Source organism: Culex quinquefasciatus, chromosome 3 (genome assembly GCF_015732765.1).
Source record: "Culex quinquefasciatus strain JHB chromosome 3, VPISU_Cqui_1.0_pri_paternal, whole genome shotgun sequence".
NCBI classification, from domain to species: Eukaryota; Metazoa; Arthropoda; class Insecta; order Diptera; family Culicidae; genus Culex; species Culex quinquefasciatus.
In genome coordinates this window covers 139572889-139600454 of record NC_051863.1, presented here as the reverse complement: position 1 = coordinate 139600454, position 27566 = coordinate 139572889, and the positions used below count along the sequence as shown (strand labels likewise).

Genomic DNA, 27566 nt, shown 5'->3' with positions numbered 1-27566 from the left:
TATGACAAGGTGACACCTTCACAATTTACTGCATGTATTTTGGTTCTCCAAAAAAGTGCATATCGGTAGTTTAGCAATTAGAAACCATGCAATGCATTTTGCACACATGGAGCTTCACAGAACATGTATGGTGAAGTCGAGAAATAAACAGTATAAAAAACTAGATGGTTTATATGACAAGTATCAGTTCTCAAGTATCGATTCAACCAATCGTTTCAATCAATCTAACGATCCAAAATGTTCAAGGTAAGTTAGTTAAATGTCTTAAATTGTACAAACTCTAATCTTCACATCAAATTTGATAGGCCATCGCCCTCATTGCCGGCCTGGCCGTCGCCGTCCTGGCCTACGAGGACTTCAACAGCCATCCGAGCTACAAGTACGAGTACGGCGTTAAGGACTCGCACACCCATGACCACAAGAGCCAGTGGGAGTCCCGTGAGGGAGACCACGTTAAGGGACAGTACACCGTGGATGAGGCCGATGGAACCCACCGCGTTGTGGACTACAGCTCGGACCACAAGACCGGATTCCAGCCCCATGTCCAGCGAGTGGGTCATGCCCATCATCCCCATGGCGAGAGCTACTCTAACATCAAGCAGCACTATTAGGAAGATATAGTTCAAAGACGCTAATGCCATCGAATAAATCTTGTTTATTCTGAACATTATCGTTGTCTGAATAATTTAAAATTAGATTATGTTTTCCGGAACCTTTTCCATTACCGATTGCTTTCTTGCAAAATAGCTTCCACAGCAGAGTTGTTAAGTTTTTGTTTGTTTTAAATTTCAAGTTAGATGTTAATTGAAAACAAATCAAATACTTTTGTTTGCTTGGCATTATATCAGATTTGTATCATTAAAACCTTTCTAGATTCTAGATCATTAATTTACAATTTCAGGCTTTTTTATAATTCTTCGAAATGATTAATTAATTATTCAGGGGTATTACCTGTGGATAAGCAAAGTACTTTTGCACTGCTATTTATATGTATTTTCCACTTTTTGAGATCATTTTGTCAGAAAAGGTCAGCAAAGTTATTTCGCTGAAATTTGTGACGATTGTACATTTAGCCTAAAATTATTTAGCCAAATGAAAATGATCGAAAGACATAATTTGGAAGCATGCGAACTTTCCGAAAAAAACAATGCCTACAAAATGTTGCTAAAAAAAACTTGGTAAATACAAACTTTTTCACGAAATCCTCAGAACAATGTAAACAATGAAATAGCCGAGTAGTTCTTTTTACGTTCACATTTTTAAATATTTCTGTTAGTTTTTTGATTTGGCAGTTCCTTAAAAAATGATCGGGTTTGATAAGAAAAAAAAAATAGTTTTATGAAATATCTCTGGCTGTCGATCTTCTCGATATCAATATGGGTCTTTTGTGGTCTCTATTGCAAGTTTCTGCTCGAACCTAGGAGTCCGAAGGCTTGAATGGGGAGAGCACCCAAACCTCTTTCTACTCCAAGGAACCTTCCACCTCAGTGTTTGAACTGACGACCATTGGATTGCGAGTCCAACCGCCGCCAGCGATTCCACCGGAGTAGGCTTGGTTTGGTGTGTTGTTTGTACTTATGGCATGGAGACGACTCCTACACCTGGAATGACTTAACGGCCTAACAACCAAGGCCGGGACCGACATTTTACTTCCTCATCCGATGGAAGGTTGGAGCAGATGGGAATCGAACCCAGAATCATCCGCTTACAAAGCGGACAGCGTAACCATTCGGCCACGCACTGCCACCTAAAAATTTGCAGTCCCTTTAAATAGCATGCTTTGATTTATCGTTCTATAATTGGATACCTCCTGCAATATCGACTCAGAGAGAGTCCACTGTATTTCAACCAAGAGCTGTTAAAAAAAATAAATACGATTTTTTTCATTTTTGTTCAACATTAATCCATCATGAGCCGTCTATAACTATTTTTATTTTTATCAATTTTGGTGAGTTTTTGCCTTTTTTTTAAACATCATCTCTGACATCATCAAATGTACAAGAAGCATTTAACCTTTTATAATTAATTTTGAAAAAAAAATCTTTGGTATCTTTTTCTAGGAAGTAAACATATGTTGATGACTACTACCACGTAAAATTTTTCAATGATTTATTATCCGTTCTTTTAACCTAGGTTGTACCCAGATTAAGGCTTAGATGGAGAGAAGGACTAAGAGTTCGAAAAAGGAGAAAAATGTCTTCGTCATTTGATTCGCATAGATAGGTTTCAACAATTGTTTTATTCAATGGCATTTGCGTCTTCAAACTCTATCTTCCTAATAGTGCTGCTTAATGTTGGAGTAGCTCTCGCCATGGGGATGATGGGCATGACCCACTCGCTGGACAAGGGGCTGGAATCCGGTCTTGTGGTCCGAGCTGTAGTCCACAACACGGTGGGTTCCATCGGCCTCATTCACTGTGTACTGTCCCTTAACGTGGTCTCCATCCCGAGACTCCCACTGGCTCTTGTGGTCGTGGGTGTGCGAGTCCTTAACTCCGTACTCGTACTTGTAGCTCGGATGGCTGTTGAAGTCCTCGTAGGCCAGGACGGCGACGGCCAGACAGGCAACCAGGGCGATGATCTGTTGAAAACATTATGAAGGTTAGAGCACGCACATATTTTTGATTTTGATTAACTTACCTTGAACATTTTGGATCTTTAGGTTGAAAGGATTGGAAACGATTGGTTGAAGTCACCTCCGTGTAAGCACGAGAGCAAGCAGCAGTCAAGTGCTCAGTGCTCCATCGTTTTTTCGATTTTTTTCGCCGTAAATTACCGTGATTATCCGCGAGTTTGCTCCTGCAGCATGCCAAAGGCCGGCCGTGGCCGTGGCAGTTCGAGTGCGGCCTCGAAAAACCCGCGAAGTTCGTCTACCGGCCGTGTGCAAAAAGGTAAACAAACCAACGCCGTGTCGACCGCCATCGCGCAGGGGAGCGTGAGCGCAGAAGGCATCGACAAAAAGTTGCTACATCCCGGATATGTTCCGAGATCACCAGTGCGAACCCGTTCCGGTACCTCCGGTGCCACAACCAGTGGCACATCAACATCCGCCAACATCCCCATCAGGAACGAGTTCCAGATGCTGAGCGACGACGAAGAAAACAACAACAACAACACCGACGGTAGCAGCACTACCGACGACGACGACGACGATCGTCGTGCACGGAAAAAAGTGCCGACGCCAAAAACGAACAATTCTCCAAAGGAACGTAGACCACCTCCAATTTTTGTTTTGGACACGTTGGTGGACGATATTGACGAGTTGCTGGAAGGCCTCGGATATTGTCTGAAAATCGGTAAGTCGTCAGTGCAAGTCTACACATTTGACAACAAGAACTTCGACCTGGTTGTGGAGAAATTGAAGAGTAAAAACTTCAAGTTCTACACATTCGACCCCGTGCAGAAGACAGCCGTTAAGGTCGTCTTGCAGGGGTACCAAGACCGCCCGATCTCCGACCTCAAGAAGGACCTCTCGGGTGCTGGAATAACGCCGCGTGACATAAAAGTCCTCTCGCGGAAGACAACAGTCACAGGTACACACACACTGTACCTGTTGTACTTCGACCGCGGCACCGTCAAGATTCAAGATCTGCGGCGAACTAAGGCGTTGGACGGGTTTTGGGTAAACTGGCGGTTCTACTCAAAGAACCCGTCGGACACAGCACAATGCCACCGTTGCCAGAAATTCGGCCACGGCTCGCGGAACTGCAACCTCCCGCCCCGCTGTGTGAAGTGCGGTGAAACACACCTCTCTGAGGCGTGTGCACTGCCGTGCAAGGCGGACCTGGGGGACAAGGCAGAGCAAACGAAGGCGCGCATCAAGTGCGCCAACTGTGGAGGTAACCATACCAGCAACTACCGTGGATGCAGTGCACGAAAAATTACCTCGAGGAGCAGGAAAAGAGGAAGAAGAAAGCAGCAGCGTCCCACCCTCCTCAGCGAAGTACGAGCGCAACCGTGCCGGCTGCTGGGCAGCGTACGGTTCCCGCGGACAACTCAGCATTCCCCCCCCTGGCTGGGGGCGATCGTTTGCCAGCGTGGTTGCTGCCGGTAGCGGCAATGCGGCCCAGCAAGAAGTCACCGGGGAAGATCTCTTCACCCTGCCAGAGTTCTTTGCTCTCGCGGGGGAGATGATGTCGAGGTTTCGGACCTGCCGTAACAAGGCGGAACAATTTCTAGCCCTTGGGGAGCTGATGATCAAGCACATCTACAAAGGATAAAATACTGTGATTTAGTTGTAAGCTTTTTCTCTTTCTTTCCCTTTTCCTTTGCAATTTTAGCAAGTTTTTTTTTTTAATTTTTCTTGCTCTTGTTAGTGCCATAGTTATAGAAATAATTGTTCCAAAATGGATTATGATGCAACACACAGCTGAAAGGAACTCCAAAACTCTGTAATGAACTGCAAAAGAACCGATTGTATCTTGATTATTCACCAATAAAACCGAATTGAAAATTGAAATTGATTGGTTGAAGTGATACTTGAAGACTGATGACTTACCAAGCTTTCATTCAGTTTTAAACTGATCGTTTCTTGGTTTCACATAATATTGTTCTTGGAGCTACATGCATGCAAAATGCATTGTATCGTTTCTTATATTCTAACAACCCATATGCACTCTTATTAAGAACCAAAATGCATTCCGTAAACTATGAAGGTGTCACCTTGTCATACGATTGGTTTATTAGCGACAATTAGTTAATTAATTGTTGTTGGCCCAACTACCAATTTCGCTGCCATGCTCATGTACATATCCGAGACACGAACAGAGTGGAAAGCAAATTCAGAGTTGGAAAATCGGAAAGCTAACGGTATAAAAAACTGAGAACCATTTTCAACCAACATCAGTCAACGCACATCTTTCTTACAGAACAAACCAATCCCAGAACAAGTGATCCAAAATGTTCAAGGTAAGTAATTCAAAACTCAAAATATGTTTGAACTCTAACCAGCAAATCAAATTCAACAGGTCATCGCCCTAGTTGCCTGTCTGGCCATCGCCGTCCTGGCCTACGAGGACTTCAACAGCCATCCGAGCTACAAGTACGAGTACGGTGTCAAGGACTCGCACACCCACGACCACAAGAGCCAGTGGGAGAGCCGGGATGGAGACCACGTTAAGGGACAGTACACCCTGGATGAGGCTGATGGAACCCACCGTGTTGTGGACTACAGCTCGGACCACAAGACCGGATTCCAGCCCCATGTCCAGCGAGTGGGTCATGCCCATCATCCCCATGGCGAGAGCTACTCCAACATTAAGCAGCACTACTAGGAAAATAGAGTTTTTAGAAGTAAATGCCATTGAATAAATCTTTATTATTCTGAAAATATTTTTCTTTTGTTTTAGAATATTTTTGCCTTGTTGTGTTTTTTGGCACTAGGATTACAAAATTGTATTATGTTATCCGGAACCTTTTTTTTTACTGATTGTTTTCTTACAAATTATTTTCCACAGCAGAGCAGTTCTCTCAGATTTCGGTCATTCGATTTTTTTTGTATTTTTTAATACGACTGAAACTTTTTGGTGCTTCCGGTATGCCCAAAGAAGCCATTTTGCATCATTAGTTTGTCCATTTAATTTTCCATACAAATTTGACAGCTGTCCATACAAAAATGATATATGAGCAACTCTCTACAAAACCGGCCGATTTCGACCATTTTTATTTTTTGTATTTTTTTATTTGGCTCAAACTTTGTGGAGGCCTTCCCTATGACCAAAGAAGCCATTTTGCATCATTAGTTTGTTCATATAAATTTCCATACAAATTTGGCAGCTGTTCATACAAAAATGGTACGTAAATATTCGAAAATCTGTAACTTTTGAAGGAATTTTTTGATCAATTTAGTGTCTTCGGCAAAGTTGTAGGTATTGTTAAGGACTATTTAGAAAAAAATAGGTACACGGAAAAAAAAATTTCCCGATTTTTTTATTATATTTTTTTTTACAAAGACTCAAATTCCCAAAATACGTATTTTTTGATTTTCGAGATTTTTTGATATGTTTTAGGGGACAAAAATCCGCAACCTTTGAGCTATAGAGAAACATGGTCAAAAAATCTGCCGCCGAGTTATGATTTTTTGAAAAACTGGTGATTTTTGGAAAAAATCGAAATTTCATACATAAAATTTTTTTGACCTCATTTTATTATGCAAAATTGAATTTGCAATCGAAAATTACTTTACAGATTTTTCGATAAAGGGCCCCGTTTTCAAGATATAGCCACCGAAAGTTTGATTTCAGCGAAATATTTGTAGTTTTTCGATTTTTAAAAATAGTGACCATGAGTGACCATTTCTAAAAATATTTTTTTTGAAAAGTTCAGAAAATTTGCTATAAAATTGTCTAAGAGACATTGAAGATTGGACATCTGGTTGTTGAGATACAGCGGCTTAAAGAAAAAGAAACACGAAAATTGAAGTTTTCTAAGTCTCACCCAAACAGCCCACCATTTTCTAATGACGATATCTCAGCAATTAATGGTCCGATTTTCAATGTTAATACATGAAAAATTCGTCAAATTTTCCGATCTTTTCGATAAAAATATTTTGAAAAAAAATAAATCAAGACTAACATTTTAAAAGGGCCAAACATTGAATATTATGCCCATTAAAAATGCTAGTATTGATTTAATTTTTTTCAAAATATTTTTTTCGAAAAGATCGGAAAATTCACGAATGTTTCATATATTAACACTGAAAATCGGACCATTAGTTGCTGAGATATCGTCATTAGAAAATGGTGGGCTGTTTGGGTGAGACTTAGAAAACTTAAATTTTCGTGTTTCTTTTTCTTTAAGCCGCTGTATCTCAGCAACCAGAGGTCCAATCTTCAATGTATCTTAGACAATTTTATAGCAAATTTTCTGAACTTTTCAAAAAAAATATTTTTATAGATGGTCACTCATGGTCACTATTTTTAAAAATCGAAAAACTGCAAATATTTCGCTGAAATCAAACTTTCGGTGGCTATATCTTGAAAACGGGGCCCTTTATCGAAAAATCTGTAAAGTAATTTTCGATTGCAAATTCAATTTTGCATAAAAATGAGGTCAAAAATTTTATGTATGAAATTTCGATTTTTTCCAAAATCACCAGTTTTTCAAAAATCATAACTCGGCGGCAGATTTTTGACCATGTTTCTATAGCTCAAAAGTTGCGGATTTTTGTCCCCTAAAACATATCAAAAAATCTCGAAAATCAAAAAATACGTATTTTGGGAATTTTAGTTTTTGTGAAAAAAAAGTTAATAAAAAAATCGGGAAATTTTTTTTTCCGTGTACCTATTTTTTTCTAAATAGTCCTTAACAATACCTACAACTTTGCCGAAGACACCAAATTGATCAAAAAATTCCTTCAAAAGTTACAGATTTTCGAATATATACGTACCATTTTTGTATGAACAGCTGCCAAATTTGTATGGAAATTTATATGAACAAACTAATGATGCAAAATGGCTTCTTTGGTCATAGGGAAGGCCCCCACAAAGTTTGAGCCAAATCAAAAAATACAAATAAAATCCATTTCCGGTTTTGGTAGAGAATTGCTCATATGAAAATTCAAAAATCTGTATCTATTGAAGGAATTTTTTGATCGATTTGGTGTCTTGGGCAAAGTTGTAGATATGGATACGGACTACCCTGAAAAAATGATACACGGTAAAAAAAAATTGGTGATTTTTTATTTAACTTTTTGCCACTAAAAGTAAATTTGCAAAAAAAACACTAATTTTTATTTTTATTTTTTATATGTTTTAGAGGACATTAAATGCCAACTTTTCAGAAATTTCCAGGTTGTGCAAAAAAATCTTTGACCGAGTTATGAATTTTTGAATCAATACTGTTTTTTTCATAAAATCAAATTATTGGTCGCAGAAATTTTTTAGCAATTTTTTTTCGATGTAAAATGAAATTTGCAATCAAAAAGTACTTTAGTGAAATTTTGATAAAGTGCACCGTTTTCAAGTTAATCCATTTTATGTAACTTTTTGAAAATCGTCGCAGTACAGTGGACTCTCTCGTTGTCGATATTGAAGGGACTGTCGAGAACGGGAGTTATCAAATTATAGAACAAAAAATCAAAGCAATCTATTTGAAGGGACTGAAAAATTTATTGGCAGCTGGAGCAATATTGATATCGAGAAGATCGACAGCCAGAGATTCCATTGTATTTTTTTTTTTTGATTAGTGCACATGTTTGCTTACCTTTGAAAAAAATATTTTTGAAAAGCTGAGAAAATTCTCTACATTTTTCTTTTTTTAAGCTTTGTTGATACGACCTTAGTTGCTAAGAAATTTCCATGCAAGTGTTTTAAAACAGGAAAATTGATGTTTTCTCACCCAAACAACCCACCATTTTCTAATGTCGTTATCTCAGCAACTAATTTTCCGATCTCTTCAAAAAAAATATTTTCAATTTTTTAAAATCAAGAGTAACATTTCAAAAGGGCCAAAAATTCAATATTTCGCCCTTTAAAAATGTTAGTCTATGAAAATCAAACAAACAAACTTTTTGACAGTTTGGTGGTTTGCCAGCTTCGTTTGTTTGCCTGCATTTGTTTGCAGAAACGTAAGCCTGCATTAATTTAGCTTTGTTTGCGAGTTTGGCAAACTGTCAAACACAAAAAAGTGCGAGTTTGTTGGTTTGTTTCCTATAGTCTAATATCTGCTTTATATGAAGAAGAAGGACGAAGCATATAAAAAAGAAGAAAATATTCTTCGTTGATTGATTCGCATAAATTGGTTTCAAAAAAAGTTTTATTCAATGGCATTTGCTTCTATTAACTCTATCTTTCTAATAGTGCTGCTTAATGTTGGAGTAGCTCTCGCCATGGGGATGATGGGCATGACCCACTCGCTGGACATGGGGCTGGAATCCGGTCTTGTGGTCCGAGCTGTAGTCCACGACACGGTGGGTTCCATCGGCCTCATCCACTGTGTACTGTCCCTTAACGTGGTCTCCATCCCGAGACTCCCACTGGCTCTTGTGGTCGTGGGTGTGCGAGTCCTTAACTCCGTACTCGTACTTGTAGCTCGGATGGCTGTTGAAGTCCTCGTAAGCCAGGACGGCAACGGCCAGACAGGCAACCAGGGCGATGACCTGTTGAAAACGTTATAAAGGTTAGTGGTCATACATATTTTTGGTTTTGAATAACTTACCTTGAACATTTTGGATGACTTGTTTTGAAATTGGCTTGTTCTATTAGAATGATGTGAGTTGACTGATGTTGATTGAAAATTATTCTCAGTATTTATACCTCAGGTTTTCCAACCAATTTTCCGACTCCAAATTTCGCTTTCCATTTTGTTCGCTACTTTGGTTTGGTTTCTATCGTGCACCCCTCGACAATTCTCTCTGTATGCAATGAAATAGACAGTTGTGTCAACATCTTATTCAAAAATTGGGTTGGAATAGAAACGTCTAAGACCATCAATTTAGGATTAAGGAATTATTTTATATGTGATATGATCAAACTAATTAAAAGGTCAGCAACAAAAACGTGCCAAACAATTAACCCTCCAACCAAGGGTTAATTACGACGAACCTGGTTAATTGCTTCGAGGTTAAAGCGTTCTTCTCACCCGCCGTTTAATTGAACCACATATAATTTTAAATTACTCTTGTTGCTTTTCTTCTGACTGAGTTTTTTCTTCTTTTTTCATTCTCGTTACAGTACTTTGATGGAGCGAAGCAGCAATACATCTTGTCCAGTGTGGCGCCCAAAACGGCGTTGCCGGCCAAGACCGCATAAATTGGAGACAGAGACCCACCAACAAGGAGGGGAGGTGGCCAAACCAGCTTCATGGACAGTAGCATTTATAGTAGGAGGATGAGGTGTAAGCAGAAGAGGAAGACGGTGAACAAAATGTGACGAAATGAAAATTAATAAGTGATTCTCGAATGCAAAATTTTAACCATGTTTTGTGTGATGAAGAGAAAAAATGGCAATTTCAACAGAAAGTGTTTTGAGGAAAAAATGACGAAACTTTGACATGAATCATGAATCCATTTATTAGACGTTTAAGATTTTTCAGAATATATACCAGTGAAAGAAGAACGACTTAAAAATGACAGTGGATCAGACAACGAGTGAAATGTGGTAGGAAAGTGCCGAACCAGTGTAAATTAGGTTAACAAAAAAACAACTGTAAATAAATGAAATCAATAAATTATATTCTACCTTTTTGTTTTGTCCGAAAGTCCACTTGTTTATGTTTTTGGCGTAGTTCTCTAGAGTTTCGAATAAAAATTATATTTTTCTTATTTTTTTATTCATATTAAAATCATGTTAAGTAATTCTTTAAGTTCAAAGAAAAAGCTCAAATTGAGGATGGCTGCTACAAGCTTGTGAGCAACCTGTTATTCCCAAAATATTGCAATTTTAAATTAGAGATTTTTCACAATATTGACTAGGAGCCTTCTGTTAGTGAAAAATCTCATCAAATTGACCTCATAGTGGACAGTACCACTCGTGTAAAGATCGATGATCAGCTCTTTAAAAAATAAGAAATTTTCAAGTGCATCAACATTTCTGATTTAAGGTCTGTGCTCATTAGATTCACCCTCACCGACGACGTTGCATTTAATGATCGTTTCACAGCGGATAAATTAAACCATGATTAAAAAATATCGTGTAATTTGCCATTCAAATGCGACCAGTCCCGACCTGCTCTACCCCACATCCTCCCCTTAACTTGCTCATGAAGGTACGACACCTTTTCAACGATTCGGTGAAATCTTTGTACGGAGAACGTCTCGCGTTCTTCAACCGTTCCACAACCGTATCGAATCATAATTACAGAAGATGATTGACTTGAACCGCGAGACGACACATTCGCTTGCTCTAAATCCGAGGACACATCCCATCACCACCACCCCCATCTCCCCCCTCAATAACTTGAACGCCAATCAGACCATACAGGTAATGAGTTTAGAATGGGAGGCCGTTAATTAGTTTGCTTTAAATTGCGACTGCTCGGCAATAATGGGAGCTTTTAGAGGGCTTCTTCTTGTTTGTCACATCTTCTTCCAGCTTGAGGACATCGAGCAAACATCGAGTCATGATCTGCGTTGGTTGGAGATGTACTCCACTGTATGTAATTGCTGAACCTGGGTGTCACGATTCCGTGTAAGTGTTTTGACGTGGGAAGTGTCCTTGAGGATGTTTGTGTTGATTTATGAGAGATTTATTAGATCAGTGAAACATTTACATGTGCTAAAATTTGTTAAATGTGCAATAATTCATGAATAAATTAATTTTCAAAAAGTATTGAAAAGTATTTTTTTTTTTCAAAGACTTTGTGTTTGAAAAATTGTTTAATATTATCTCTAAAAATATGTAAATTTACATCTTTTTATGCAGCAATTCCATTTGAAAAGAGCCTAAACCGAAAAAAAGTTGTCCGATCGGGCTCATTAATTTTCTGGGGGTTCCTTGGCCAAAATAATAAGACCCGTATTTTTTTATTTGGCCATTAGGGTGACCTATGCCGTGTTACGGTGGTTTGCAAAGTGGCTATTTTCGTAATTTTTTGCTAAAACCTCTTTTTTCGAAAAATCATATCTCCGCGCCATTTCATCCGATTTTAGCTGTCTTAGATGCAAAAGAAAGGTCATGAGTTTGGCTATTTGGGAAAAATAGTAAGAAGTTTCTAAAATCTAGCTTACCATTTGAAAAAGTCGCATGAAAACTTAAAATTGCGTTTTGACCGTGTCTGGACCAAATAGCCTATGTCTGAAAATATTTGTATCGAATTCCTCGGAAAACTTCACAAAACATTTCCAAAAATTGTCGATGTCGAAACGTACGTTTCAGAGATATGATTTTTTGAAAATAAAAACTGAGTTTTTTGACGCGTCACGTGCAAAAACGGGAAAATGACGAAATCAACAAAAAATCAACTTTTTTCACTAAAACTGCGATAACTTTAAAATTTCAGCAATGACCTATAGATGTTATGATGCCAAAAGTTGCGTCTTTCAATTACGAAAATTTTGATACCCAAACATATGTGTATATTGACTTTTCCTACATACAGTGATGTAACATTAAATCAAAGAAGAGTAATATTTAACCATCAAATTTGTCAACCATGGTACTGGTAAAATAAAAAAAAGCAGGAATCCTGATTTTCTGTTTCAAACTGAGATATCTCGGAAATCACAAATTTTATAAAAGCAATCAAGGATAATTTTGAAAAGGAATAAAACATATTTCAATGGTTTGTTGAACAAATAAAAATTTAATTCCAAGAGCATTAAAATAATTCTTTACATTTTCGCATATTAACTTTTCTTCCTATGTTAGAACTTGGAAAAAATAGTACTTGCATTTCCTATCTCAAAAATAGCAATTTTGTATCATTCGATTTTCCATACAAGGATCCACACAATGTTTCGGTTTGGTCATACAAACGGGCATGTCTATATTCAATAATAGGGATGTTGATCAAAAAATTGTCACTCGATTATCTTGACATTGGCTAAACCGATTTTGTCCGTTTTGGAGTCATTCGATACGTCTTGAGGTCCCATAAGTCGCTATTAAAAATTATGCGGTTTTGTTAAGTACTTCAAAAGTCATGCTAAAAAAATCAATTTTAACAAAAATCCGGAAGATTGTAAAAAGGGTGGTTTTTGTAAGAAAACCTGGCATGTTATACATTTTTAGAAGGTATTTAAAAAACCTTTCCAACGCGACTAATAAATTGAAGATCTGACAACCCTACCAAAAGTTATTAGCACTTCAGTGTTATTTATGTACTTTTTGGAGGCCGGATCTCAGATATTTTGAAGCAATGTCCGGATCTATCATGCGACTTGTCGTTGGATAGGTAATCAAAAGACCTTTCCAACGTTCAAAACATTGAAAATCTGACAACCCTACCAGAAGTTATAAGCACTTAGGTGTTATTTATACACTTTTTTGAGGACAGATCTAGGATATTTTGATGAAAACGTTGTCCAAATATATCATGCGACCTATCTTTGGATAGGTAACTAAATGACCTTTCTAACGAATGTGAGGGTAGATAACCTAAGGGTGGATTAAGTAACGTTTTTTATTGGCTTTTTATCACTTTCATTTACATTTTTAAATTTTTTAAATTGGCAATATGTGTAACCGGAGATATGACTTAGAAAAGAATATTTTTGTTAAAAAAATGGAATGAAATGTTAAACAAAATCTCAAAATGCAGTGTAGATATAAAATCAAAATTGCAATTTACAATGATGATGAACATTTTTTCGTGATGATGGTGAAATATTGAGCTTTTTTTTATTAAAATAATGTTGACATCTTAGAATCATAATTAACCATTTGAAAAGGTTAAAATCACTTACTTTGTACATTTTCAAATTTTTATTAAGATTTTTAAACTTCAACAAACCAAACATATGTCACAGATCTTTCATTTTTTACAATAAACAGCCCAAGTTTAAAAATTAAACACTGCAAAATCAATTTTCACAGCATTTTTGGCACTACTATGCAACAAACAGTTTGATTAACATAATCAAGTAAGAAAATTGATGAAAATGGTCTGAGAATTATATAATATTTTTTCAGTGTGCCTCATTTTTTGCAATGGTGCTTTCATGAAGAAATTTAAAGTTGCGTAAAACTGATCATTTTTCATTAAAATCAAACCTGTTAATGCCTTTAACTTGAAAAAGTGTAATTTATCATCTTTATCAAAATATATTTGCACATAATTTTTTGTTTTAATTTTGTTTTAGGTCGTTGCACATATCTTCAATATCTGGCCGAAAATAGTAAAAAAAATATTTTCAATTTATTATAAAATTCCCATGTACAACACCGCAACAAAAAATAAAAAAAAATTTCAAAATTTAAGTTTATCTAAAAAACCTATCTTTGATAGCTTTGTAAGAGAATAAAGTCTTTCAGATGATACAATTTAGATTGAGGGGAAATTTAGTCAAAGTGATTTTTTCTGATTTTACTAATTTCTCAAGTTTTTCTCAATGCTACTTCTGTTTTAAGGATTGTGTAGGGGACATTTAAGAATCCTCTGCTAAAAACATCATATTTTTAACATAAATGCAATATTGGAAATTATCTGAATGATCTTGGGAATTGTCCATACAAAAAAAACTTTTTTGTATGGATCGTGGACAATCGCCAAACCCCTCCCCCCCCTAAAGTGTACACGTGGTTTATGGATGGTCCCCTTCCAATAAATCAATTTTTTAAAATACTTAATAAAAATGGTCGAAAAATCTCCGCTTTCAACATTGTAGCATGTCATTACAATTCCTTTGAATAAGTAACACTGTTTGGTGACTTGTTTTTGCCCCTTTTTTGTACAGTAGTCCAGACTCGATTTTACGATGGCTTCGGAATAATTTCACTTAGGATAATCGAATCACAATTTTTTTTCGTTTTTTTGTTTTTGATTATTAGCTTCACAGCCAAAAAAAGTTGAATATTGGAATGTTAAAAATTTGGTAGGTTGAATATTACCTCTTTTTTGAGTAATATTACCCAAAAACTGTGTAAAAATGTGAAACTAATAAATATCTACCAGAAACTGATGAAAATTCATCATTTTCTGATATAATACTACACCTTTTTGACAAAGAACTTTGTCCTAAGGTTTCTATACGGGGTGTCAATCCAAAATTTTCGCGAAGCGAAAACGTTACGTGACGAATTCCCCTCTCGGCAAATTTCCCCTCTTTTTGGTGCACGCTGGTTGGTTGAACAAACGTTTCCCTATCAGTCAATATAGAGACGTGAGATTGATGTATCTAAAATCACCCCCACTCTACCTCATAATTTTCGGATCGTCGACGCGGCAAAAAGCGATTAAGGAGATGTAGGAGAATGGGTGCAAAGAGGCGGGGCATACGTCCCCGATCTAAATTAACAAAACTCGGCTCGGTCGGTCCCGGAAATTCAGTCTGTTGCTGGCCGTCGACGAGAACACAACGAGCAGATGGCCTGGTGGCCCGTTTGCAGACGGCCTGGAGGCCCGGGAGCAGATAGCCTGGAGGCATGGACACGCCAAGACATGCCAGCCGGCATGAGCGGGAATTGGAATTGGCCACCACTTGGAGTGGCCGGAGTCCCCGGCGGGTGTTCCGATAGGGGGACTTTTCCCGAACCATAAGAGTTGGGGCAATATGGGTATCAAACTGTAGGGTTTTTGATACTAGACATGAAATTTGACATTTCGGCAGTAGTGGCCACCACCTGGAGTGGCCGGAGGCCCCGGGGATGTTCCGATGGGGGGACATTTGCCGAACCATAAGAGTTGGGGCAATATGGGTATCAAACTTTAGGGTTTTTGATACTGGATATGAAATTTGACATTTCGGCAGTAGTGGCCACAATCCGGAGTGGCCGGAGGCCCCGGGGATGTTCCGATGGGGGGACATTTGCCGAACCATAAGAGTTGGGGCAATATGGGTATCAAACTTTAGGGTTTTTGATACTGGACATGAAATTTGACATTTCGGCAGTAGTGGCCACCACCTGGAGTGGCCGGAGGCCCCGGGGATGTTCCGATGGGGGGACATTTGCCGAACCATAAGAGTTGGGGCAATATAGGTATCAAACTTTAGGGTTTTTGATACTGCACATGAAATTTGACATTTCGGCAGTAGTGGCCACAATCCGGAGTGGCCGGAGGCCCCGGGGATGTTCCGATGGGGGGACATTTGCCGAACCATAAGAGTTGGGGTAATATGGGTATCAAACTTTAGGGTTTTTGATACTGGACATGAAATTTGACATTTTGGCAGTAGTGGCCACCACCTGGAGTGGCCGGAGGCCCCGGGGATGTTGCGATGGGGGGACATTTGCCGAACCATAAGAGTTGGGGCAATATGGGTATCAAACTTTAGGGTTTTTGATACTGCACATGAAATTTGACATTTCGGCAGTAGTGGCCACAATCCGGAGTGGCCGGAGGCCCCGGGGATGTTCCGATGGGGGGACATTTGCCGAACCATAAGAGTTGGGGCAATATGGGTATCAAACTTTAGGGTTTTTGATACTGGACATGAAATTTGACATTTCGGCAGTAGTGGCCACCACCTGGAGTGGCCGGAGGCCCCGGGGATGTTCCGATGGGGGGACATTTGCCGAACCATAAGAGTTGGGGCAATATGAGTATCAAACTGTAGGGTTTTTGATACTGGATATGAAATTTGACATTTCGGCAGTAGTGGCCACAATCCGGAGTGGCCGGAGGCCCCGGGGATGTTCCGATGGGGGGACATTTGCCGAACCATAAGAGTTGGGGTAATATGGGTATCAAACTTTAGGGTTTTTGATACTGGACATGAAATTTGACATTTCGGCAGTAGTGGCCACAATCCGGAGTGGCCGGAGGCCCCGGGGATGTTGCGATGGGGGGACATTTGCCGAACCATAAGAGTTGGGGCAATATGGGTATCAAACTTTAGGGTTTTTGATACTGCACATGAAATTTGACATTTCGGCAGTAGTGGCCACAATCCGGAGTGGCCGGAGGCCCCGGGGATGTTCCGATGGGGGGACATTTGCCGAACCATAAGAGTTGGGGCAATATGGGTATCAAACTTTAGGGTTTTTGATACTGGACATGAAATTTGACATTTCGGCAGTAGTGGCCACCACCTGGAGTGGCCGGAGGCCCCGGGGATGTTCCGATGGGGGGACATTTGCCGAACCATAAGAGTTGGGGCAATATGAGTATCAAACTGTAGGGTTTTTGATACTGGATATGAAATTTGACATTTCGGCAGTAGTGGCCACAATCCGGAGTGGCCGGAGGCCCCGGGGATGTTCCAATGGGGTAATCAAACAGCCATGAAATTTGACATTTCGGCAGTAGTGGCCACAATCCGGAGTGGCCGGAGGCCCCGGGGATGTTCCGATGGGGGGACATTTGCCGAACCATAAGAGTTGGGGCAATATGGGTATCAAACTTTAGGGTTTTTGATACTGCACATGAAATTTGACATTTCGGCAATAGTGGCCACAATCCGGAGTGGCCGGAGGCCCCGGGGATGTTCCGATGGGGGGACATTTGCCGAACCATAAGAGTTGGGGCAAAATGGGTATCAAACTGTAGGGTTTTTGATACTGCACATGAAATTTGACATTTCGGCAGTAGTGGCCACAATCCGGAGTGGCCGGAGGCCCCGGGGATGTTCCAATGGGGTAATCAAACAGCCTGTTTCAGAGCCACGAAATAGACCACAAAAGAGTTGTCTTATGTAATTATAAGGGAATCATGGGGAAATTTGGATCGGACGTTCTAATCGAAAATTTCTTGACTTTTTTTTGATAAGGTCCTATAAACAAATGTAAACATTGGGTGTATCCCTTTCACACCTTATGTCAAAGTCCATCGGAGTAAGCGGGATACACTCAATGTTTACATTTGTTTATAGGACCTTATAAAAAAAAGTAAAGATTTCAACAATCATCTAGCAAAGTTCTTTGCCATACTGGTCATGTGTAACATAACCACCTGCACCTTTTTTTTACACAAAATCTGTCACCATTAAATGAAATTTTCCTGATGAATATTACCATCATTTTTTTTCTGTGTTGAATATGACCCCAACAAACTCTAAAGTGACATTCTGAAGAAAGGCAATCAACAACTCAACGATGAAGTTGCAGGACGCGAATTTGATGTTAAAAGGGAGAAAATAATAAAATAGGAAAAATAAATTTTTGTTCATGTTTCGATTATTCGAAGTCCCATACAAACCTTTAGATAAGGCGTCATCCATAAAGTATGTCACGCTCTAGGTGGGGAGGGGGGTCTGAGCAAGTGTGACATTGCATGTTATAAGTATAAGAAAAGATTGACGAAGGGGGGGAGGGGGGGGGGTAAATTTTGGCTGATTTTAGCGTGACATTCTTTATGGATGAAGCCTAATTGAATAGCGTATAATCGAAACTTCGGATAATCGAGGCTTCGGATAATTGAGTCTGGACTATATTCGAATATCAGTTTAGTTTCATTTGACCCAATGTCACCCCCTCTAAGGGGTGATTGAAGATAGTTTCCATCAAATATAAAAAAAATGAGAAAAAGTTATTAAGCTATCTAAGAACAATCATACGTAAAAAGTTTACAACTGTCAAAATATCAGGGTTTGTTTTGGGAACGAGATTTTCCAACAATGTGGATGATTGCTTAGCAACAGAACAAAGTTTTCCAGGAGATTTTATCTTACAAAAACTCACTTCTACATTTCTTAAACCCTTCGATCGCACGTGTCGTTCTGCCTCATAAACTTCAATTGCTTGTGTCACCTCGAGTGCAACAAGCATTAGAATACAAATTGTTCAATTATGCTAAACAAATTGGTTTCGAAGGTAAATTTGCAATCACCTGTATGCATGTTCGATTGCACCTCAAAATTGCATTCGTCCGATGTGTACAATCCAATCCAATACATTTTGTCACGTGCGTGAGTCATGCGATAAGCACTCGAAAAAACGCTCAACTTGATAAGGTACGAAAAACGTTTCGCGGCTCATAACTTTCGACAAAATGTCAACTTATCTTAATTGGACCCTTTTCGATTTAAAAATCTGACATTTTCCCTACTCACACGGGATGGCGAGAAGCGATCATCATCATCGTAATTTTCACCAGCCACCGAACAGTTCGTATCGTTCAGGCGTGACGACCTTGGGAAAGGAACCTACGTCGGCAATGAATCTTCTCGCTGGTTGCAAAAAAACACAAGATTGAAATTGTAAGGTTATGGTTGGCAGTGTTCCCAAGTTACTTTAGCCAACAACATTGTGTAACTGGAAAAAAATCTGGCAACACTTTTCAATCTAAATATAGTTCGCCGGAGATCCTCCACCTTGCGTTCCGCGTGATTGCTCTAAAGATCACCGGACTACCTGGCACGCAATCGTGTGCCGACAGGCCACGGGGACGTGCCTCCGCAAATGGCCAGGTTTGGCAAGAAATAATGATAGCAAGCAAGAAAAGTCGCGGCGTACCTTCATCGGAAGGCAAGCAAAAAAAACCAGAATAAAAACAAAACCTGACCATATGGAAGAGAGTCACGTTTAAATGTCATCTTCAAGGTACTCCGGCGGCCTGGCAGGGCAGGGTTGCCAGCAAAGGGGCACACTCACATGTGCCAATTATGGCAGGGTGAACCCAAAGATAAAAGGGTAACGAGTACGACAGTGATGCGAACTTTGCCACATCCAAGAATTGCTGCCGGTTTTTTCGCAAGAGAAGAAAAAGGTGGATCCTCGACGAGATGTGACGTGATTTTGAAATAAATGCCGCGCGCATGATTAAGGTTGATGGGGACCTAGTTGTCGTTGCAATCGCGGGGTTGCTCTTTTTAGGCTGATTTTCCATAAATATTCATAACAACTCAACTTACCTCAACTTCGATGAGAGCAGCGCCGTTTGCGACAGAGAAACTGTTTCGCGATGAACCTTTAGAAGAATATCAAGTGTTGGATTAAACTCGAATCTTGTTGCATCCTTTGAGAAAATTGTAGGACATTGATTTTCCTACAAGAATCTCACACTGGAACTATTTTGGGCGAGACCTGCGCCACCTGCTGGTTAAATTCCGAAGCGATGTTATTCCTGATTCATTTTAGCGAACTTTCCCATACAAAATTCTACGATCTAAAGGGACACCCCCACCCTCGTTCAAGGCAGCAAATTATTGAAATACACCTCTTTTTTCGCATGTTCAAAAATTGAAGGGGTCGTACCGCCCCTTTGTCTCGAGATATCAAAAAACGGACCTCGGATTCGTGATCAGGGACAAAAGTTACCCCTTAAGACAAACTTAACTATTTTTCCTTAAGGGGTTACATACATGTAAATCGGGAAAAATGTCAGAGGTCGGTCTGAGAACATAATTAAACTTTTTTCAAAATCTGTTTTCAGGGCATTAAAATATACATTTTCATCTATTAACAAAACATATTTGAAGACATTTGGTTGTATCATTGCCGAGATATAGCTATTTGAAGTTAGCAGTTTCAGAAAACGGGTGCCACGATATCTCAACATTGCTTCGACCAAATCGGCTCAAAATTTTGGTGAAGACTCGTTAAACCGGTCCCGTGTGCAACTTTATCTAAAAAAAAGATAAAAATATTTTTCTGTTTTTCATATAAAAAATCGTCAGTTTTTGATTTTTGTATTTTTTGAAAATTAAAAATTTCAAAATCGAGCTTCGTCATGCACACGGGACATGTCTTGGGAGTCTTCACCCAAAATTTCAGCCGATTTGGTCTATTCCATCTCGAGATATCGTGGCACCCGTAAATCAACTTTGTGTTCAAAGAAAAACGCTCAGAAAGTTAGACAGTTGGCTTTGCGCATGGCAAAATTCTGAACTTAAATCGTCTCTAACTCAGTTAAATCATGAAATATCTTCATGAAACTTTCAGGAGTGATTCAAAATCATCTTTTAAGTGGATTTAATAAATTTTCTGTAATATGAAATTTTGTGATTTTCTACATGTATGTAACCCCTTAAATCCTATCTAATACCCTTTCGTTTGTGCTCAAGACAGTTAAATTCGGTTAAAATGGTGCGGAGTTGTGATTTTTTGAAAAATGAGTTTTTGGCAAAAATCGACGAAAATTACCATTTTTCGGACCACCCTAACACGTAGTTGTAATGGCCTAACAAAAAAAAGGAGTCGAATTATTTCGGCCAAGGAACCCCCAGAAAAATTTTAAGCCCGATCAGAGAACTTTTTTTTGTATTGTATTTTCCGTATGAAGTTATCGATTTATATGTATTGCATCTTTAACTGAACTCGAAGCACGAATCAAAATTTTACACATTTTATATGAAATGTGTTCTTCTAAAAATGCCTTTAAATTTGGAGATTTTTTTGGAATTATGTTTCAAAAACATATGATATTTATTATTTTCAAACTTATTTTACCTTCTCCTAGTGGAATATTATTGGAAGAGTCCAAAAAAGCATTAAATTTTCTGATTCAAAGTCATGTTAATTGAGAAAATCATGACATTTTGTGAAGATTTAAATAGTATTATTCATAAACGTTAGGGCGTCCAATTTTCCCGGGTTTTAAAATTCCCGGTAATCGAGAAAAATATTTTTTTTAATCGCGGGAATTCCCAGGATCCAAAGGACAGCTGTTTTTTGATAGCTTAAAATACAATCAAAATTGATTTTTTCGTTCTTTTCATTACAATGTGATCAAAATTATAAGTTTATAGTATTACTACTTTTTTTATAACATAACCACAAAAGCCTAATCGATTTCTTTGAACTGTCTGTAAAAAAAAAACAAGAAGAGAAAACAAATAAATGATACCAGTAAATGTAAAAAATGGATAAGTTTAAAATCTCATGTTTTATATAAAACATGCATTACATATTGTCTTTAAGTCTTTACCGTCAACTGGGAAAAATTGGGACTACATTCTGAATCGGAACAGGAGGTTTAAGAGCAATAAATTTGGTAATGTGTATACTAATTGTTTTGTTCTGTTTCTTTTTTACCGAAATAAAAAAAAATATTACCATTATGCAAAAAGTTTGGCTTAAAAAGCTGTCTGAATTATTTATTTATGTTTTAATTTGCTTCAGATGCTGGTGTTTGATGAAAAATAAGTCAATATGATTATTTTTTCCAGATTTGGATTCATAAATAAACGAAAAATATAAGAACAAGTATTTTTTTAATTAATAAAATCTGTAAAAATGTTGGGATCTTTAAACTAATATTTTAACAATTTTCCCTAATAAGTCGGTTTAATGCTGGCATAACAAATTTGAATCCTTCAAAATTCTTGTCAATTACTAAGTATTATACATATCATTTATTTCCACAACCAAATCTAAATTTCCAGACTAGAAATTGTTGTCGTTTTGATTCATAACCCAGCATTTTTGACACAAAAATTAATTTTCATTCAATGAACTTGAGAACATGCAAGAGAGAACTCTTGCATATTGAACGAACAAAGTGGAAAACGAAAATCGATGACGGAAAATCGAAGTGCTCTATTGGTATAAAAAACCACACCCAATTACCAATCGACATCAGTCAACTCACATCGTTCTAACAGCACAAACCAGCCAAACCAAAACAAGTGATCCAAAATGTTCAAGGTTAGTTTCAATTGGCTCTAGATGTTCAAGAATTTCTAATCCCAAGATTCGCTCCCCCAACAGATCGTCGCCCTGTTTGCCTGTCTGGCCTTTGTTGCCGCCATGCCCTACGAGGATTATCACAGCCATCCGAGCTACAAGTACGAGTACGGAGTTAAGGACTCGCACACCCACGACCACAAGAGCCAGTGGGAGTCCCGTGAGGGAGACCACGTTAAGGGACAGTACACCCTGGATGAGGCCGATGGTACGCACCGCGTGGTGGACTACAGCTCGGACCACAAGACCGGATTCCAGCCCCATGTCCAGCGCATTGGCCACGCTCACCACCCACACCACGGAGAGAGCTATGCCAACATTAAGCAGCACTACTAAGAATCGATGATGAGCTGGATGGTCTCAAATGTAAAATAAAGTGATTTTAAACAGCTGAAAATATGATTGTTTGGAAACATTGAAACATATCCCGCCCATGTAAGACTTTAAATCTAAAACACAATCTCCACTTCCACAAGTCTTATCTTGTTTGTTCAATCTACTGACAAAGTGCTCATTTAACCACTAATAAACCCTCATAAAGTAATCAACCGTGCTCAACTTCAAAGTGTTTCCAAACACACACCCTTCTCTCGATACGATACTCAACTGCGGCCCCCAAAGGAGTAGAATGGGTGTTAATTCAATTATGATTTTGTCAGCTACTTGCAGTCGTGGAAAAACTAGTTCTCCAAGTTATTCTGAACACACGCGGCAAGGTGGAAAGCTCAGACCTTGCAGCATGATCGATTCACGCGGCACCCTCCACAGTTCACGGGCACACAAACAATCGATTCCGAGCCGATAACCGATCCCTGATTTGGTCAGCTGGTCAGCAACATTGTGTCCAACTTGTGGCACGGTCAACGCCAAGATGGTGGGATTGATAACTACACCGTGGTGGAGACAACCGTAAAAGTGGTGTCTGTGCCTTATGGTCGATCGATGGGTGTGAATGACGTTCACCTGACCCCAGCGCAACTGGTTTGACGGTGTGATTGACAATACGGGATGCAAGTCCTTTGGTAATGTGCTTTTAATAGCATCCCAAGTAACATTTTTTTCCAGGAGTTCTACAAGAGCTCTTCAAGATAGCTACAGCATAGCAGTTTGGACCGCGGTAGTATAAAACTCTCTTCAAAACTTCTTCAGGAGTTTGGAAGAGTACTTGAAGAGAGTTTTATCCTACCGCGGTCCAAACTGCTATGCTGTAGCTATCTTGAAGAGCTCTTGTAGAACTCTTGGAAAAAAATGTTACTTGGGATGGTTCTATTTAAATAGTGACATTCGAATTGATGGTAAGAAAAGTGACCTTTAAAAATTAATTACCTTTTTTTATTTAATAAATGGTTGCAATAATGAATGAAAATGCAAAACAGATTACTCAAATCTTTGAAATGTGAGCGAAGTAAGTTTGACATTTACACCAGGATTTCAAGTGGCAAGCAAAGAATCATTACGGCAAACTACCTCCTGCTGGGAGAACTGTACTGTCCTCATCAATCAGTTTATAATCACGGAACTACTCGTGGAGATTGTCAAACAAATGTCGAGCAATACAATTTTGTTGTCTATAGGGTGATTTTAATCAAGGTAAAAAAATACATATCGATCAGAAAATTCGTTGCAGTGATGATATAATTTTTATTAACATTCCAACTCCCAAGCCCTAAAAAAAAGGTGGAACGGTAATTTCAACTCGCTAGTTCTCAGGCATAACTCAACCAATCGAGACGATTCTTGTTTCCAGGGATTAGTAAGGATGTTTAGATGATCCTTGAGCTTTGCAGAACTCATTTTGATTAAGTTGGCAATTTTTGCGACCAAAACATCGTTCCAACTTTTTTTTTCGCGTGTAAAAATAATTGCCAAAAATTCCGCGGAGACAGTCGTTTTAAAAAATGTGGAACGGTGTTTTTGGTCGCAAAAATTAGAGATTTGATCAAATCGAGTTCTGCGAATTTTTATGGTCATCTATATATTTTTTTTAAATCACTGGAAACAAGAATCGTCCCGATTGGTTGAGTTATGCCCGAGACCCAAAGAGTTGAAGTTACCGTTCCAACTTTTTTGGGAGGCTTGGGCGTCTTTGTAAGTTGGACATGCGTTGATCGTTCCAGTGTTATAATAATAAACCATTTATCCATGGCCTTGGGTACTAATCCACCAACTCATGCAGGAGTGGTAACGAATGACCACTAGGGTGCCCTGAATATTGAAATTTTATTCAAAACCACCATATTCGCTCCACTTTATGTAAAGTTGGCAAACAATAGCTGAAAATTATTCAATTCAATTAGTTTTTATTAGTAAATAATCAATTCACAATTTCATAATTCTTATAACCTAATAGAGTTTTGGAGTACCTTTCAACTATAATAACTGTACTATAGTTCATTTGGATGTAATTGGATATTCTACCAATGGATTTGCCAACAGAAGGAAAGCTGAAAATTAGTTTTAAAATCTTTGCCATTACCCGTTTCTCAGCTGTCAAAAATCGAGAATTATATCATTTTATGAAAAATTCAATTTCATCTAAAAATCTACAATAACCCAGAGAGTTAGTTTATCATTCAGATGTTTTATATTTTATATAAACGATTTTTGTAACTGCTCATGGTTATTTTTGCAGAGTGTACTTATGTTTTACAAAGTTGTAGAGCAAAAAAAATAGGAGTTTGCATGAATTCTTTCCTAATTATCAGAATTTCAGGTTTTTTTTATGATTCAGGCGGTTATGTTACACACAACCAATATAACAAAGTACTTTTCACATAGTTGTTAAAATTTATTTTATTTCATAAATGTTTTATCTTGAGTTGCTACTGGTAAAATTTCTTTTTTCATGTCCGGTATATTAAACCATCTTATTTGATACCCCTATTGTCAAAAGTGATTATTCTGACCATTTTTACCAGTTTTGGAAGTTTTCACCTCTGAAATTAAGTCTTTTGCTTTCAAAAGTATTTTTTCAGCATTCTGCATTCTGCAATTGCATGAATTACCCTTTAGGCATTATTTTTGGGCTCGTGAACTGTTAGAATACAGGGATTTTTCCTGAAAAGTATTTATATTATAAACAGCAGTATTAGGCTAGCAAAATCCTTACATTTAAGCGGCACGTCCAGACCCTTTTTATGCAAACTTTTCCGAACTTGAAAAAAAAAACAGTAGTTTATACAACAAGTTGCAAAAAGAAGTTTTTTTCAGCACGATTTGTACATTTATCCAATGAGGATCACCGAGTTAGATAAATACGAAGAGTGCTGAAAAAACAAGTTTTGCAACGAGTTCCATACATTTTTTTTTGCAATTCCGAGAAACACATTTGAATGGATTTGTATTTAGTCAATCAACCGTTTAAATCAAAACAATGTTGCAAAGTATAACGTTCCAAAAAAAGTGTTCAAAAGATCGACTTTTCAACATCCAAAAGTAGAACTTTACAGCACTTATTTTGAAAAGTGTTTCTATTCGATTCTGTTATGTATGGTAGAGAAAAGTAGACTGTTCCGTCGCATGTGAAGTTCAACTTTTCAGCATCCATTTCAGTGTTGAAAGGTAGAACTTTTTAGACTTTATTATGAAAAGTGTTTCTATTCTGTTATTGTCGGTAGAGCTGTTTCGTCGTTCTAGAATGACAGGAAAAGTTAGTAGTTTCACGACGGAGCAGCAAAAAAAACACTTTCGAATACTCAGGGATGCATTCAAAGGTTGAAACATCGAAAAACTGGTCAATGCAATCAATTTTTCAAAAAAACGTTTTCGTGATTTTCTGATAATGTGGAGACTACATGCAAACCCTTTTTTAACATTTTTGCTGATGTTGTCTACTCTACAACTTTATCCCCTTCACTCCCAAGCTTCCTATAAAAATTCTCCCTTTATCTCGAACTTGTTAGTTTAGGTGTTATATAACATTGTTACACAAAATAACACATTATTTTAACATTAAAGGTTATCATTGTTCATGTAATACTTAGCCAGTTTGTTACTTTGAAACTACTAGGTTGTGAAGTGAATTTAATCTAAGTGGGCAACAAATTTCTTCTCTTCTTTAAAAACATTTTTTTCATTTAGTCAAAAGAGACCTCAAAGAAAGAAGATACAAAAGTGGTCCACATCTTCAAAAAACTACACGCACAAAAATATTTCCAAATGTTACATCATTAATGATGTAACATTTTTGCACGTGGTTAAACATTTAAATTTATATGCAATTTGATGTAAAATTGTAACAAATTATATGTAAAAACACGATTTTACGTGTGATTCAACCGTTTACGTCGAATCTCAAGTTTACATCAACTGAGTTTTATGTTTTGTGTTTTACATTCGATTCATTTTTTTTCCGTGTCGAGTAAATTCACATTTTTTTCTGAGTAGTTTGAATCAAATCGCAAATATTCAAACATTCTTGAACTCTTGAATATCCAAGTGATATCCAGACAAACTGCATCTTAACTAAATACATTTTTTAAGCATTACAATTTCGAAACTCTTTAGATGAGTTGAAAGAGTACTCAACGAAGGGGACTTGCTTCAACGTATCTAAAACATTCAAATTTTCTGCTTTTTGAAATAACTTTATTTTACAAATTGAGACCATCCAGTTACTCAGCCCATCATCGATTCTTAGTAGTGCTGCTTAATGTTGGCATAGCTCTCTCCGTGGTGCGGGTGGTGAGCGTGGCCAATGCGCTGGACATGGGGCTGGAATCCGGTCTTGTGGTCCGAGCTGTAGTCCACCACGCGGTGCGTACCATCGGCCTCATCCAGGGTGTACTGTCCCTTAACGTGGTCTCCCTCACGGGACTCCCACTGGCTCTTGTGGTCGTGGGTGTGCGAGTCCTTGACTCCGTACTCGTACTTGTAGCTCGGATGGCTGTGATAATCCTCGTAGGGCATGGCAGCGACAAACGCCAGACAGGCAAATATGGCGACGATCTGTTGGGGGAAAATGTTGGAATTAGGAAGTTTTGTAAATTTAGAGCTAAAGGAAACTAACCTTGAACATTTTGGATCACTTGTTTTGGTTTGTGCTGTTAGAACGATGTTGAGTTGACTGATGTCGGTTGGTAATTGGGTGTGGTTATTTATACCAATAGAGCAGTTCGATTTTCCGGCATAGATTTTCGTTTTCCGTTTTGTTCATTCGATTAGACTTTCGTGAAACTCTGCATGTCCTCAGTGCATGAGTGGTATTGAAATTGAGAGTTGGAGTAGTAACCGCGTTGAAAGTAATTCAATAGTTTTGCCGCATAACGGAGATTCTGTTAAAAGTTAATCCTATAAAACTTTTCAATATCAATCTATCAATTATTTTTTTAAATATATTTTTGAAACCGACTTTATTCAAAATTTTATTGAAAGGCAAACCTATTCAACCTTGACAATCAATTAGCC

The 27566-nt window shown here is 38.1% G+C and overlaps 5 protein-coding genes across 6 annotated transcripts in view; 3 read left to right on the top strand and 2 right to left on the bottom strand.

The window, feature by feature from the left end:
• The window catches only part of LOC6034650 (cytadherence high molecular weight protein 3), a 118329-nt gene extending 108159 nt beyond the window's left edge, over positions 1–10170 (top strand). Inside the window, exon 5 of the mRNA XM_038261395.1 lies at positions 9672–10170. Coding sequence (XP_038117323.1) covers positions 9672–9749 — 78 coding nt within the window. The 3' untranslated portion in view covers positions 9750–10170. The remainder of the gene's footprint in view (positions 1–9671) is intronic.
• Positions 2276–2652, bottom strand: LOC119769360 (cuticle protein 19-like). Its single transcript, XM_038261406.1, has 2 exons — positions 2641–2652; positions 2276–2581 (listed from the first exon to the last, which is right to left on the bottom strand). The coding sequence occupies exons 1-2, from the start codon at positions 2647–2649 to the stop codon at positions 2276–2278; spliced, it is 315 nt and encodes a 104-aa protein (XP_038117334.1). The 5' UTR covers positions 2650–2652.
• Positions 4900–5273, top strand: LOC119769356 (cuticle protein 19-like). Its single transcript, XM_038261402.1, has 2 exons — positions 4900–4908; positions 4968–5273. The coding sequence occupies exons 1-2, from the start codon at positions 4900–4902 to the stop codon at positions 5271–5273; spliced, it is 315 nt and encodes a 104-aa protein (XP_038117330.1).
• LOC6034639 (cuticle protein 19) lies at positions 8792–27196 on the bottom strand. Of its 2 annotated transcripts, none has more exons than XM_038261400.1 (2): positions 27169–27196; positions 8792–9097 (listed from the first exon to the last, which is right to left on the bottom strand). In XM_038261400.1, exons 1-2 carry the CDS (start codon positions 27175–27177, stop codon positions 8792–8794), a joined length of 315 nt encoding a protein of 104 aa, XP_038117328.1. In that variant the 5' UTR covers positions 27178–27196. The 2 variants fall into 2 exon arrangements, with proteins under 2 accessions (XP_038117328.1, XP_001844929.2); XM_001844877.2 differs by lacking the exon at positions 27169–27196 and adding an exon at positions 9157–9177.
• Positions 22061–22496, top strand: LOC6034638 (cuticle protein 19). Its single transcript, XM_001844876.2, has 2 exons — positions 22061–22121; positions 22185–22496. The coding sequence occupies exons 1-2, from the start codon at positions 22113–22115 to the stop codon at positions 22494–22496; spliced, it is 321 nt and encodes a 106-aa protein (XP_001844928.1). The 5' UTR covers positions 22061–22112.
• Positions 27197–27566: the final 370 nt, after the last annotated feature.